This window comes from Procambarus clarkii, chromosome 5 (assembly GCF_040958095.1).
Source record: "Procambarus clarkii isolate CNS0578487 chromosome 5, FALCON_Pclarkii_2.0, whole genome shotgun sequence".
Classification (NCBI taxonomy): domain Eukaryota; kingdom Metazoa; phylum Arthropoda; class Malacostraca; order Decapoda; family Cambaridae; genus Procambarus; species Procambarus clarkii.
Genome location: NC_091154.1, coordinates 11,117,251 through 11,129,883, shown reverse-complemented (window position 1 = coordinate 11,129,883; position 12,633 = coordinate 11,117,251). Strand labels below are relative to the sequence as shown.

The 12,633-nt window shown below is 40.6% G+C and overlaps 1 protein-coding gene across 5 annotated transcripts in view; it reads right to left on the bottom strand.

Moving 5' to 3' along the window:
- TBC1D23 (TBC1 domain family member 23) overlaps positions 1-12,633 on the bottom strand; it is a 316,649-nt gene that overhangs the window by 105,889 nt on the left and 198,127 nt on the right. For all 5 annotated transcript variants that reach the window (XM_069339402.1, XM_069339407.1, XM_069339393.1 and 2 more), the window contains exons 4-7: positions 12,302-12,506; positions 8,079-8,202; positions 7,210-7,334; positions 2,151-2,301 (exon numbers count right to left, since the gene is read on the bottom strand). In XM_069339402.1, coding sequence (XP_069195503.1) covers positions 2,151-2,301; positions 7,210-7,334; positions 8,079-8,202; positions 12,302-12,506 — 605 coding nt within the window. The remainder of the gene's footprint in view (positions 1-2,150; positions 2,302-7,209; positions 7,335-8,078; positions 8,203-12,301; positions 12,507-12,633) is intronic.

Sequence of the window (12,633 nt, the reverse complement as noted above, 5' to 3'; positions counted from 1 at the left end):
ACACTATAAGCACAGGTTATATACAAGTATCTGCATGTTTTGTTCACCATAACGAACCACCCAGTAGCTATTGCGAGTCAAAAAGTAACGAGGAGTGACCGCCGTGTACCAGCCAGCCACTCACGCCCTCCCTCAAGTCATCTGACGCCCACATTCTCCTTCCACAGTACTATTTTTGCTTTTATTCACTATATACAGACGTTATATGTAAGTATCTACATTCGTGTTCACCATAACGAACCACCAAGTAGACATGCTGAGTGGCAATGGCAGCCCGCCACTAGTTGCTTCTTCATCCATCCCTCAGAGAAGGGAGGGAGGGTCCCCCAAAGAGAAGTTCTGGATCAGCCAGGCTGTGGTGGGTACGTGGCCCTGCGGGCCGCTTCAAGCAACAGCCTGGTGGACCAGACTCTCCCAAGTCGAGCCTGGCCTCGGGCCGGGCTTGGGGAGTAGAACAACTCCCAGAACCTCATCAACCAGGTATCCCTCACCTCGCCTGACTTGCCACCATTCTCCACCCACCATACTGTGTTTGCTTTTATATACAGACGTTATATATAAGTATTTACATGTTTTGTTCACCATAACTGTACATCTAAGCTTGTATGGGGAGTAAAGGCACAAAGACGTAGGACCTCACACAGTCAGCTGATGGCTGCCGCCCTCAAGGCCAGACGCACTAATATTTCTCCTCCAACAATACTGTTTGTGGTGTTATTACGCTATATACACACATTATATATAAATATCTACCCATTTTATTCACCATACTTGTACAAGTAAACTGGTATGGTGCCCAAAGACCATCGTTGTAACCAGTAAACAACGCCGTCGTCTGCACGGTGGCGTCGTGCAGACGACGCCACTGCCCTCACCAAAATGGCGGCTCCAAACCTACTACTCTTGCTGTTTATACCCTCTATACACACGTTATATATAAGTATCTACATTTGTGTTCACCATAGCAAACCACTAAGCTGGTATGGTGAGTGCAGTCAATAAAAGGTGGCCACACACAAGACATCGCCACCACCCTCCCTCCCACAGCATTACTCCTCCCTCCATGGCGCACAGCACTAAATATCACCACAATCCTGCTATTATCAGAACCCTGGTCAGTTTTATCAGTCAGGGGTCTTCTGTAATAATATCATCGCTACACAATAGCACGAACAAGTATATTATGGCATTTTTAGGCGATGCTGTGGTCACAAGCCGAACAGCAGTGCTATTAGCTCATGCTGCGTGCATCAGGCTTGGTAGCTCACTCAATACTGAAGCCAATAACAGCGGGGAATTTGGCCCACGATTTTTTTTAAAAATGGTGTTTTTTTACAAGAGCCCTGATGAAGGTGTGGTGAACCCCGTGTATCCGCGGGCCGTTTAAATCTTGCGTAGTACTCCAACACGTCATATGACGTGATGCGCACTTTAAGGGTTAAACTTTTCCCCCAACTATGTAAACTATCAAAAGATGGTGGTGAGCACATTTGCCTTATCTACATTTGCTTGGGGGCACAAGGGAGGCAGCGCACCCCTTGCCAGTCTTGGCTCCCAGGTCTAGAGCAGATTCAAGCATCCACCCGACAACCTGGAAGCGAGGCAGGGGATCAGGGAGCTGCTAGGGCTCTCTCTCACACAAATTAGCACCTTATTATATTCAACACTGGTGTTCTGTAAGCCCCTGGTGGCTCCCTGAAGCAAACTACCCACAGAAGGGAAAACGCACAGGAACACCAGGGAGGAGGAATGTGCACTGCAACACATTCATTACTGTGCTGATAACGAGCCACTACAATTGTCAGGCACCACTACACACAAGCAGGACAATTGTTTGCTATAATGGAAATAGCAAACCTTCCATCTCAAAGGCCTTGGCTACCTTTCTAGGAGCTATTAAGATGGAATGTGGCAACATGTCTGGTGCATTGTGTACTCTGTGATGCCCGTGCTTTGAACCACCGACGCAATGACAAATTTTAATGAACAATGAGAATGAGAAATCTCTTAAACTTGAAATTGGATTTTTTTTTTTTTTTTTTTTTTTTTTTTTTACATGCACCCAGAAATTTACCCAGTTTAAGGCGTGTACTTAGAGACGAGCTACCCAAACCTTAATATTAATAACAGTCCCCATTAATGTCACACACCTTTCTAAAAGTAGCAGGCGTTTTGATGATGTAGTATCTGGCGAGGGAGCAGAAGTCTGACACATCGTCCACACTTAGGCTCACCGGCGTCCCGCTCAAGGTCGTGATGATATGTTCTCTACTCTCGCTCTTCATCTCCAAGATCTGCTCCCTGAAAACATTTTCCCCGTTATACTGTAGTCTACAAGATGACCAGCTTGTCTACCAGTTGTCTACCAGGATGTCTGCTAGTTCTCATTTTACTAGGACACTTCCTGGGGTCCTTGCAAGACATTATCAATCTTTTACCTCTTAATCTTGGAGATCACCCACACTGATGCCCCCACGGATGCCTCTCACCACTTCAACGCACATGCAAGCATACTTCTACCGCACTATTACACTCCAACCCTCACAAATTACAAATTACTGTACATGCGACCAACCTTGATTCATGGCAACGAGGGATTCACTGCAACTAGGGACACTTTTGTGATGCATAGCAATGTATTAAAACAAGATGACCCTTTCTCAAGGTTTTATTCTTCAGAAAATGTTAAAATTGGAGGCAGAAGTTGCCATTCATACCCTTGTATCCCCACACTGCGGGCTAATGTCACCAAGTAAAATTATTTAATAATGAACAATTACTAATAGAACCTACACTATATTTAGAGATTTCACATCTAGCACATTTCCAAGCCCCACCATTGAAGCTTCATTTTCATAAACACAGTATAGGCCTTTCTACCTTAAGTGAGAAAACTACAGCAACAATGAAAACTAAGCATAGAATTTGGTTTTTAGATGTTCAATGTTTTTCTCAAGGCTTTCTTGTCAAGTTTCATTTTTTTGAAGACTAGTTATTCCCTAATATTTCTCATGCACTATGGGCTAATTTCCCCAAGCAAAATTGTAATTTCAACTAATTATATGATGGACAACTTCCCCACAGTTCTCAACTCAGATCCTGCTTTCCAAGCCCATCCACACATCCCCCACTTCGCTGAATTCACAAACACCAGGGGCCAGATTCATGAAGCAGTTACACAAGTGGCTTTGTTTACAATTATTTAAAAGTTAATGAACTCCGAAGCCCCAGGAGGTTTTTTTTAACAATAACCACATTTGATTGGGAAGTTTTCATGTTTGTAAACTGTTTAATAAATATAATCAAAGCCGTCAAAGATCGAGGACAGATGTACATGTTCGTAAGTACTTGCGTAACTGCTTTGTGAAATTAGCCCCTGGTTTGGCCAAGCGGGCAAGTCAATCAAGCCTGGAATGTGCATGTTTGAACTGGATATTTGCAGAAACAAGGTTCACCAAATTGAGTTTGCAGTGTGCACCCCTTTTACAGTTTGATCATTTTTGTTTCATGCTTATTTATGAATATCCCTGTGCTTAAATATTTTATTAATACAACTTCATTGCAGGAATTTTGAAACCCAGAGCCATATACTTCAGTCTATTCAAACTCGATAACCCCTTCAGAGTTACTGTTACAATGGTTTTTAACTCCCAAGTATCATACCACTCATTCTCTCTGCTACTCCAAGGAGACATTGTCACACTGTACAAGCAAAATGGCTGTATCCTCTCAATACATTTTCTTGTGTCCAAAACTATCATTTATGGATTTTCACTTCTAAAAATTTTGATTTTTGTCCTGTCTTACTTTATTTAGGTTTGGATACCTTTGATAAGTTTAGTGAGAATTTTGAACACAACCTTGCTAGCTGGGTGTGCAGTGATTGAGGAAGCTCCTATGCTACCTACACAACCACAAATTCATATGATTAAAATTAGCAGGTCTATCTCTAGATAGTAAACCAAATGGCTGTAATTAAAGTTCAAAGCAAAGCTGGAGGTAAGAAATTGTGCCATTCCATACACATGCATACTTGCGTGCACACACAGTTCTTGCACCAGTCATGTTCATTGCCTACATTAATGATCTATCAGTTGGTATACAGAATTATATGAACACGTTTGTTGATTATGCCAAGATAATAGGAAGGATAAGAAACTTGTATGATTGTCATGCCCTTCATGAAGACCTGGACAGAATATGTATATGGAGCACCACTTGACAAATGGAATTTAATGTGAATAAATGCCATGTTATGGAATGTGGAAGAGAACATCGACCCCACACAACCTATAAATTATGCGAGAAATCTTAAAAGAAGTCTGATAAAGAAAGATCTAAGGAGTGGTTCTAGATAGAAAACTATCATCCGAGGACCACAAAGAACGTTGTGCGATGAGCCTATGCTATGCTTTCTAACTTCAGAATTGCTTTTAAATACATGGATGGTGAAATAAAGAAATTGTTCACAACTTTTGTTAGGCCAAAGCTAGACTAGTCAGCGGTTGTGTGGTGCCCATATCTTAAGAAGCACACCAACAAACTGGAAAAGGTGCAAAGACATGCCACCAAGTGGCTCCCAGAACTGAATGGCAAGAGCTACGAGGAGAGGTTAGAGGCACTAACACTTTCGCTCAACAACGACTTGGCATCGAGTTGTCCGTGAAACGGGCAAGTCTGGCGACTACTCTGCATCGAGTCCTCCATCAAAATATTTGCCAAAAAATCCGCTTTTAATCGGATTTTTGGAGGACTGATTTTAAACTGCGTGCCAAAGCGGCGGGCGCCACCTTTGCTTGGCCATGTGGCACCCATGCGGCTCGGTCTGCGCTGTAGGCCCATTGTTTATGCTCCATTGTTGTGACCAGTGTCGCCTCCCCTCGCATCTCGAATGTGTGAACATTTCGGCTATTTTCCGGGGCTATATTTCTTTGTGTGGCTTTAGATACTATCTGGGCTTACTCCACGATGGATAGTGATCATGAACAAGGCCCTTCCAGTATGAAATCCACAAAAACAACGCATCAGGAGGAGAAGCTAAGTAGTTTACACCAGAAGTACAAGCGAGTGAGACTCGCCCTCTAAGTGTCAGGCTGTATCTGATGACTTATCCGAGTTATCTAGCGACGAAAGTGTTGACACACACTGATGAAGTTAGTGAATGTATTTAAATGGAAACAACAGCAGGACGATTTTGATAGTGATGGAAGTGAGGAGTCTGAGGTTGAGACTGCTTCACGTGCAAGGCGAGGTACTGGGGCTTGTGCCAGAGCCAAACATACTCCAACACCAACAGATTCTGGTGAAGGGTGGTGTAGTAACAATACTCCACCCTTTGTAGACAGTTTTACAGGAAAACCAGGCGTGACTGTTCCTTTACCTAGCACTCCTTTGGGATTTATTCAATTATTTCTTATTCAAAGCTTGCTAAAATATGTGACTTATGAAACTAATTTGTATGCTTCCCAAAGCAATGCATGTACTGGGACCAACACAAGAGATGGGAACCAATGACAGTGAAAGACATGGCATGATATTTGGGACTTAGGATCTTGATGGGTATCTGCCCGTTGCCAAGAATTAGAATGTACTGCCAAACAAGTAGATTCTGGCAATAGTTTGAATAGTAGATTCAGTAGTTTCAATACGTTTATGACTTGTAAACGTTATGAATTGATTGGAAAGTATTTCCATATTTATAACCAAGTCCATTCCACAAGGCCACACTCTAGACTAATCAAAGTTCGATCAGTCATGCAAAAATCTCTCAAATGAATTCAAGACATTATACATTCCTTGGAAAAATTTCAGTTTGGATGAAGGTACAATGGCATGGCGTGCCCGTCTAGCTTTCAAGACCTATAATCCCAATAAACCTGATAAATATGGAATAAAGCTCTACATGCTAGCTGAATCCAAGACTGGCTACATCTTTGATTTTGAAATTTATGCCGGAATTGGGAAAATGATTGAAATAGTAATGGGCTTGATTGAACCACTGAAGAACAAAGGTTATCATTTATATATGGACAACTATTTTAATTCGGTTTGATTGCGTGAATTGCTGCTTGAAGTAGGGATATACACCTGTGGTACCTTCAGAATGCAGTGTGGTGCACCTAAAACCCTTCAGATGCAAGCAAAGGGTAAAGTGCCAACAGTTACAACTGTATTCAAACGGAAGGACAATCTATATAAATAAAAATGGAAATGTTCGTTTGTTCAAAATCGCTAATCTCCGAAAGTTCTTCACCGATTGCTTTGAAATTCTGACAACGTTCCATTCAAATATGCGTGTCTTTTTATATACCTACTATATAGATGCCATCCCTGTGGCAGGTAAAAATGTGTTTTTGAAAAACAGCGCCATTTGTTGCACATAATAGCAACATGCATGCTATACTAAATATGCCATGAATTCCATTTCAATATTTCCGATTGCATTGATAAATTTTCATAGATTTCGATTTAATTTATTTTTTATTGAATTATTGTGTGTGACTGTTGGAATTGAGCTGTGTTGTCTACAATACCGTTCATTTCACAAGTACAAGTATAGATGCCACACCTGTGACAGGTAAAACTATACTTTTCTTGAAAAACGGCGCCATCTGTTGCATGAAAGAGCAACACACATGCTATACTAAATATGTTACAATTCCATTTTAAATATGTCAAAACTAAAAGGAAGAGGGGCGATAAACCAACTATACAAAATAGTAACAGGAATTGATAAAATCGATAGGGAAGATTTCCCGAGACCTGGAACTTTAAGAACAAGAGGTCAGAGATTTAAACTAGCTAAACACAGATGCCGAAGAAATATAAGAAAATTCACTTTCGCAAACAGAGTGGTAGATGGTTGGAACAAGTTAGGTGAGAAGGTGGTGGAGGCCAAGACCATCAGTAGTTTCAAAGCGTTATATGACAGAGTGTTGGGAAGACGGGACACCACGAGCGTAGCTCTCATCCTGTAACTACACTTAGGTAATTACTTAGGTAATTACAGTTGGGCATATTTAATACAGTTCAATGCACATTAATAAATATTAAAAAATACTAATGTTTTCTCCCGTATTTCACATCACTGCAGTGACATTTTATTTTACCTAAATTAGCAATGCTGTAACTTTTTGCCTCGAGTGGTCATCTATGGTATACAGTAGTACTCATTATGCACCACAAACTTGAGTGCTGACTTCTACTCACCTTGCATTGATCAGGATTACAAGGGAAAGGAAGAGGACAAAGAAGGGATCTCTCTCCTGGAAGTATATGTCCCACACTGCCATAGTTGCATCCAGGCTGCAAACTGCACTAAACAGACTTCGCAGCTAGAAAAAAAAAAAAAGCACAAATACAAATGCCTGTGAATTTAAATATCAAAATGAAATCTAATAATCACAAATTAAGAGTAAAATTAATGCTTTATTAATGCTTTGCTGGTCCGGCCTCTCCGTGCATTCTTGATCATAAACGTTGACTCCATGGGCACTCATAGGACACTCGGCAATGTCAACAATTTTTACACTTTTTTTTACATTTTCAGTTACTCGTTAGGTTATAACTATAAATTTGGCGAGAAAATTCACTGGGGCTCTGAGATGACAAACTTGCAACCAAGGCATTGCCAGCCACATACCCTAGCCTTGTACCACCACCAACTTGCTAAGTCATACAATCTGATTTATTCCGAAATCGTAGAGCCCCAGTGGATTTTCTCCGTTATACATCACCGTGTGATTTTGTGTATCTGAAGTTGGGGCGTATGGAGTGGAATTATTTGGCAAAAATAAATATTTATTATAGATCATACACAAGAGTGATGTACACACAAATGTTTATCAATAGTAATTGCATAATGCATTATATTGTCATGTGAACATGTGCCGTCAGAGTACCAATAAGGCAACGTGTGTCATCGGAATGCCAAAGCATCAATATCTGCATTATCTGATGCCATCAATAAGGGGGTCATGCAGATGCTAATATTTGATCACACAAGTGAACCATTACAAATATAAACTCCAGTGACTAGAGCAAACAACAAACAACAATGAAGGACCATCGAGTATTACCCAAGATGTGGCATAGAGGTCGGGTGTAATTTTGCGCGAATCTAGAAAAGTTGACAACTCTGGATCGTGATAGAGGAGCAGTAGCCGCAGCAGATGGTACACTGGCCCTCCGATACCAGACTCTCTGCAATGGACAAAGCGATTATTAATCACACTTCAACAACATTAGCATCTCTACTATACTGCACATTGATGCACGTCTTCGTGAAGACACCATGGAAAATGAGACCACGTAAAATGTTAATAATTCAAGAGATTATACGATGCGTACCTTAAAATATTAAATTTGCTACACATTAAGGTACAGTGTATATTGTGTAATAAAGTGCATGTGTACATGTATATGGCGTGTGTGTTACTCATGACTACTGAGTACCTTTACAAGTAGCTTCAATAGATGCATTATGCTAGAGAGAAGAGAGGCATTATGAATGTACTTAGTTACACTGAAGAGAACAAGTGACTGCAATTGTTTTTCTCTGAAAGACGTTAATGTCATACTATGACATATTGGAAAATGTTCGTGGATAACAATACAGTACATATACAGTATCCACTGAATGAAGTCCTAACAAAATTGTATAGTATATATACAACAATCGCCCCTCGAGAGTTGAGCAATCTCTCCTGCTCTGAAGGGTAAGCGAGTATTGAGCAGCACTCAAGGCAGGACAGCATCAATTACAGGCATACCTCAGTTTAAGAGTTTAATTGGTTCCTGGAGACGCCTCGTATTCCGAAAACTCGCATTCCGAAGCTAATTTCCCCATAAGAAATAAAGGGAAATGAATTAATCCGTTCCTGACTACCCCAAAAACCCCACATCAAACTAAATTTTTATACCTAATTCATCTAAATAAACCTACAAAACTATGTTCAAGTTATTACTTACCTTGCTGTTGAATGCTGTAGGCGTATGGAAGATGGTGAGGAGGTGGGAGGAAGAGAGGAGTTACTGTTTGGAAGGGGAGTCCCCTTCCATTATCACAACAGGCAGTGAGGACTTCACTGGTATATGCACACACTGGCACATTTTGCCTGCATACCACTAGGACTAGCTTGTTTTACTAAGAATTTGTCTAATGACACTTGTTTTTCCCTACATTTTAACACTTGTCTGTAGTAAGACATCACATTATCATTTAAAAGGTCAATGCAACGGCCTGCTACAGCTTTATCTGGGCGAGTTTTTTCAACAAAACTTTGCAGTTCTTCCCATACTTCACACATTTTCTTAATCAAGAAGGGACATCCTCTACTGCCTCTACTCACAGCTATTTTCTTAGGTTGAACCTTACCAATGGCTTTCTTGAGACCCATGGCAAGATATATAATGACAACTTTTATGCTCAAATGGCCAAAAAACCGATAAAAAACTGTAAATCCTTGTGAAGAATTCAGGTGGGATAGTCACTGGACACAAGACACTGGTAAACTGAGGCGCGATCGCCATGCCACCACGCGCCAGTCGGCCTGTACACGTATCAACAAACTCGCGTCCCGAGGTAACCCTCGCCTTCCGAGACATTTTTGGAGCAAATCCTGCTCGTCTTCCGAAAAACTCGCATACAGGGACACTCGCATTCCGAGGTACCACTGTATTGGAATAGTAAGGGCATTGCGACAGGATCCTTGTTTTTGAAGGTTCTCATAACCCCTTTTATCATTTTTCTAGGCAATGCTATATTTGCTTGGACATGCTCACTAAATGTCAGGCCTTCACACATTCCCAGATCCTTTACATCTTGATGTTCTACTATTGGCCGATTTGATTTCTCACCTTGTATTTTGTTTAGCTGTGATGCGTAGTGGAAGGATAAGAGCTGTGCAGGATAATTTTGACCAGGCAACTACAGCTAAACCACATAAGGTAGACACTTTTTAGTTTGGATGCTAATTAATAAGGTCAAAACTTTTGTAAAAACTTTTTGCACACAATGTGATTGTAAACATTTAAGGTGAGCAGTGGAGTGGTTAAGGTCTTCATTTTTACCATACCCAAGTACCTGGAATTTATCAGGTGGCTCCTGGGTCTCTAAACTTTTACCAGTGTTAATCCCCCACCACTAGTTCTCTTCACACAACCCGTTCTCGCAAATTCGAAAAGTCAATATTGACTTATTAACTACGTGCATAGGTGATATACTAAACATAATAGATACCCTTAAAAAGATTCATAGAAAACACCAACCTTACCTAACCTTGTTAGTATCTTAAGATAAGCATCTTATTGCTTCGTAATTACAATTATTACTTAACCTATACCTATTATAGGTTAGGTAATAATTGTAATTACGAAGCAATAAGATGCTTATCTTAACATACTAAGTAGGTTAGGTAAGGTCAGTATTTTCTATGAATCTTTTTAAGGGTATCTATTATGTTAAGTATGTCACCTATGCACATACTTAATAAGTCAATATTGACTTATTAAACTTGCGAGAACGGGTTGATACAAGCCAAAAATTTTGTCCCACACCATATCTATTCATCTGTTATTTCTACCAAAGTCGCTACTTAATTTTTACCATTATCAAATTAATCAACCAAGCCATTTTAAACTGCTCTGTCAAACTGCTCATATCATATCTATATCACTTACTGACCAATACTGTAATCCACATCTTTCAACTGTGACTGTATGAAGTTTGCCTATGAGTACGCGTCGTTTGTTGATGCATGTATAGGTCGAGTATACTGGTAAATAGTATACATGTACAGTACACAGTTTAGCAGTGTATCCCACCTAGTGACTACACCATTTTGTTTGGAAGAATTTCACCGTTTTTATGGTTTCTGAACATGGCTGGGGGGGGGGGGGAATCATACAAGACATATTTTAGCAGCAAAATGGTGAGGAAGTTTGGCAAAATCGAGACATTGACAGAGCAATCGTCAGGGCTGTCATGTGGGAGTTGCCACAAATATATTACGTAATTATTTCAATGTGACTTTTCCTTAGTTTTTTGCAGTAATATTATTCAATAGTGTGTCGTGTGATATTTATAATAAAATGTGTGAATCATTGCTATACTTAAAATTTTGGGTGCACATATTAGTGATTCAATTATTATGTTCATTAAACAACAAACAGTTTTGCTGTTATTACACTATATACACAGATTATATACAAGTACAGTATCTGAAGGTTTTGTTCACCATAATGAACCACTAACTTGGTATGGTGTCACACCAACGACGAGTGGCCGCCACACCTGGATGTTTCCCCCCCCAGGAACACGCTAATAAGGAGAGAGGGGGCAGGAAGTGGAGGAGGCAGAGTGGTCCTACTGATAAGAAAAGAGTGGCGTTTCCAGGAGATGGTTATCCCAGGCTGTGAGGGGTTCAGAGACTTCATAGCCGGTACCATGATAGGAGGTCCAAGAGTAGTGGTAGCAGTGATATATAACCCTCCACCAAATGATAGAAGACCCAGACAAGAGTATGACAACATGGCAGTCACCACTATAATTGAGAGAGTAGACACTGGAAAATCACAGCAAAGAGTTTTTAAAAATACATTCAGCTTGCACTGTATGACTGCATGGTAGAGCAACAGTCTTCTTGAAGGTTGGCATTTAATCCACAACTGTCCAAGTGGTTGGCCACTATTCTTTTCCCAGTCCTATCTTAAATCCTTATCCTCGTAGTCTTTTCCCAAGTGCTATATGGTCATAATGACAGTGTTCTCTCTTGATAATTACCTTACCTTGTACCAAATTCCCAAGTTTCCATTGCTTCACTTTTATCCACTACTGGACGATGTGCAGTATCCATATCCATTGCTTCACCTTTATCCGCTGCCGGATGAGTACAGTATCCACATTCGCCATTGTTCTCTGTTCACAACTTTGGGACCCCAGGTTCAATTGCCAGGCAGGACAAACAATTGGTTATGTTCCCTTTCATCCAATGCCTCTGTTCAAGTAGCAATAAAGTAGAGTAGGTACCATTGAGTTCGTTACCTGTTGCAGGTTACATCCTGGGAAAAGTAATGCGACCCTATGGGACCTCAAAGGGCCACAGTACAGGCTTCCTGTCCCCCGACAATGTGAATGGTAAATAAACACGCCCTCCTAGAAAAGTATTTTTACCTTTACTATTCCCATCCGTTTACAACCTTCTCCTCGGTGCCCTTTTATTTTCTAAGTACGTGAAACTTACATGTTCCTCACTTCACAAGTAATGGCAATTTAACAAGAGAAAATTACCCCATGTCATACCTTGGTACATATTTTTCAAGAATTTCCTCAAAGCACATGTAGATGTGATCTCTGGGCATCTTCCCAGCCAGGAGGGGCAAGACAATGTCGGCCCATAGCGAGGACGACTCGTATTTCAGGTGTCGAGTTTTGCAGTAGTGAGTGAATATGGACTCCACATCGCACACCACTGATACTTTATCTTCCTCTTCATTTCCTAGTTTGTCTGAAAGTTAGAAATTATCAATATTACAAAAACAAACCATAAATATCTCATGGGTCTGAAACACACACACTGAGGAGAGGTTACAGGCAAAAACTAGCCAAAAATGCCACAATTAGCAGCAAGAGTA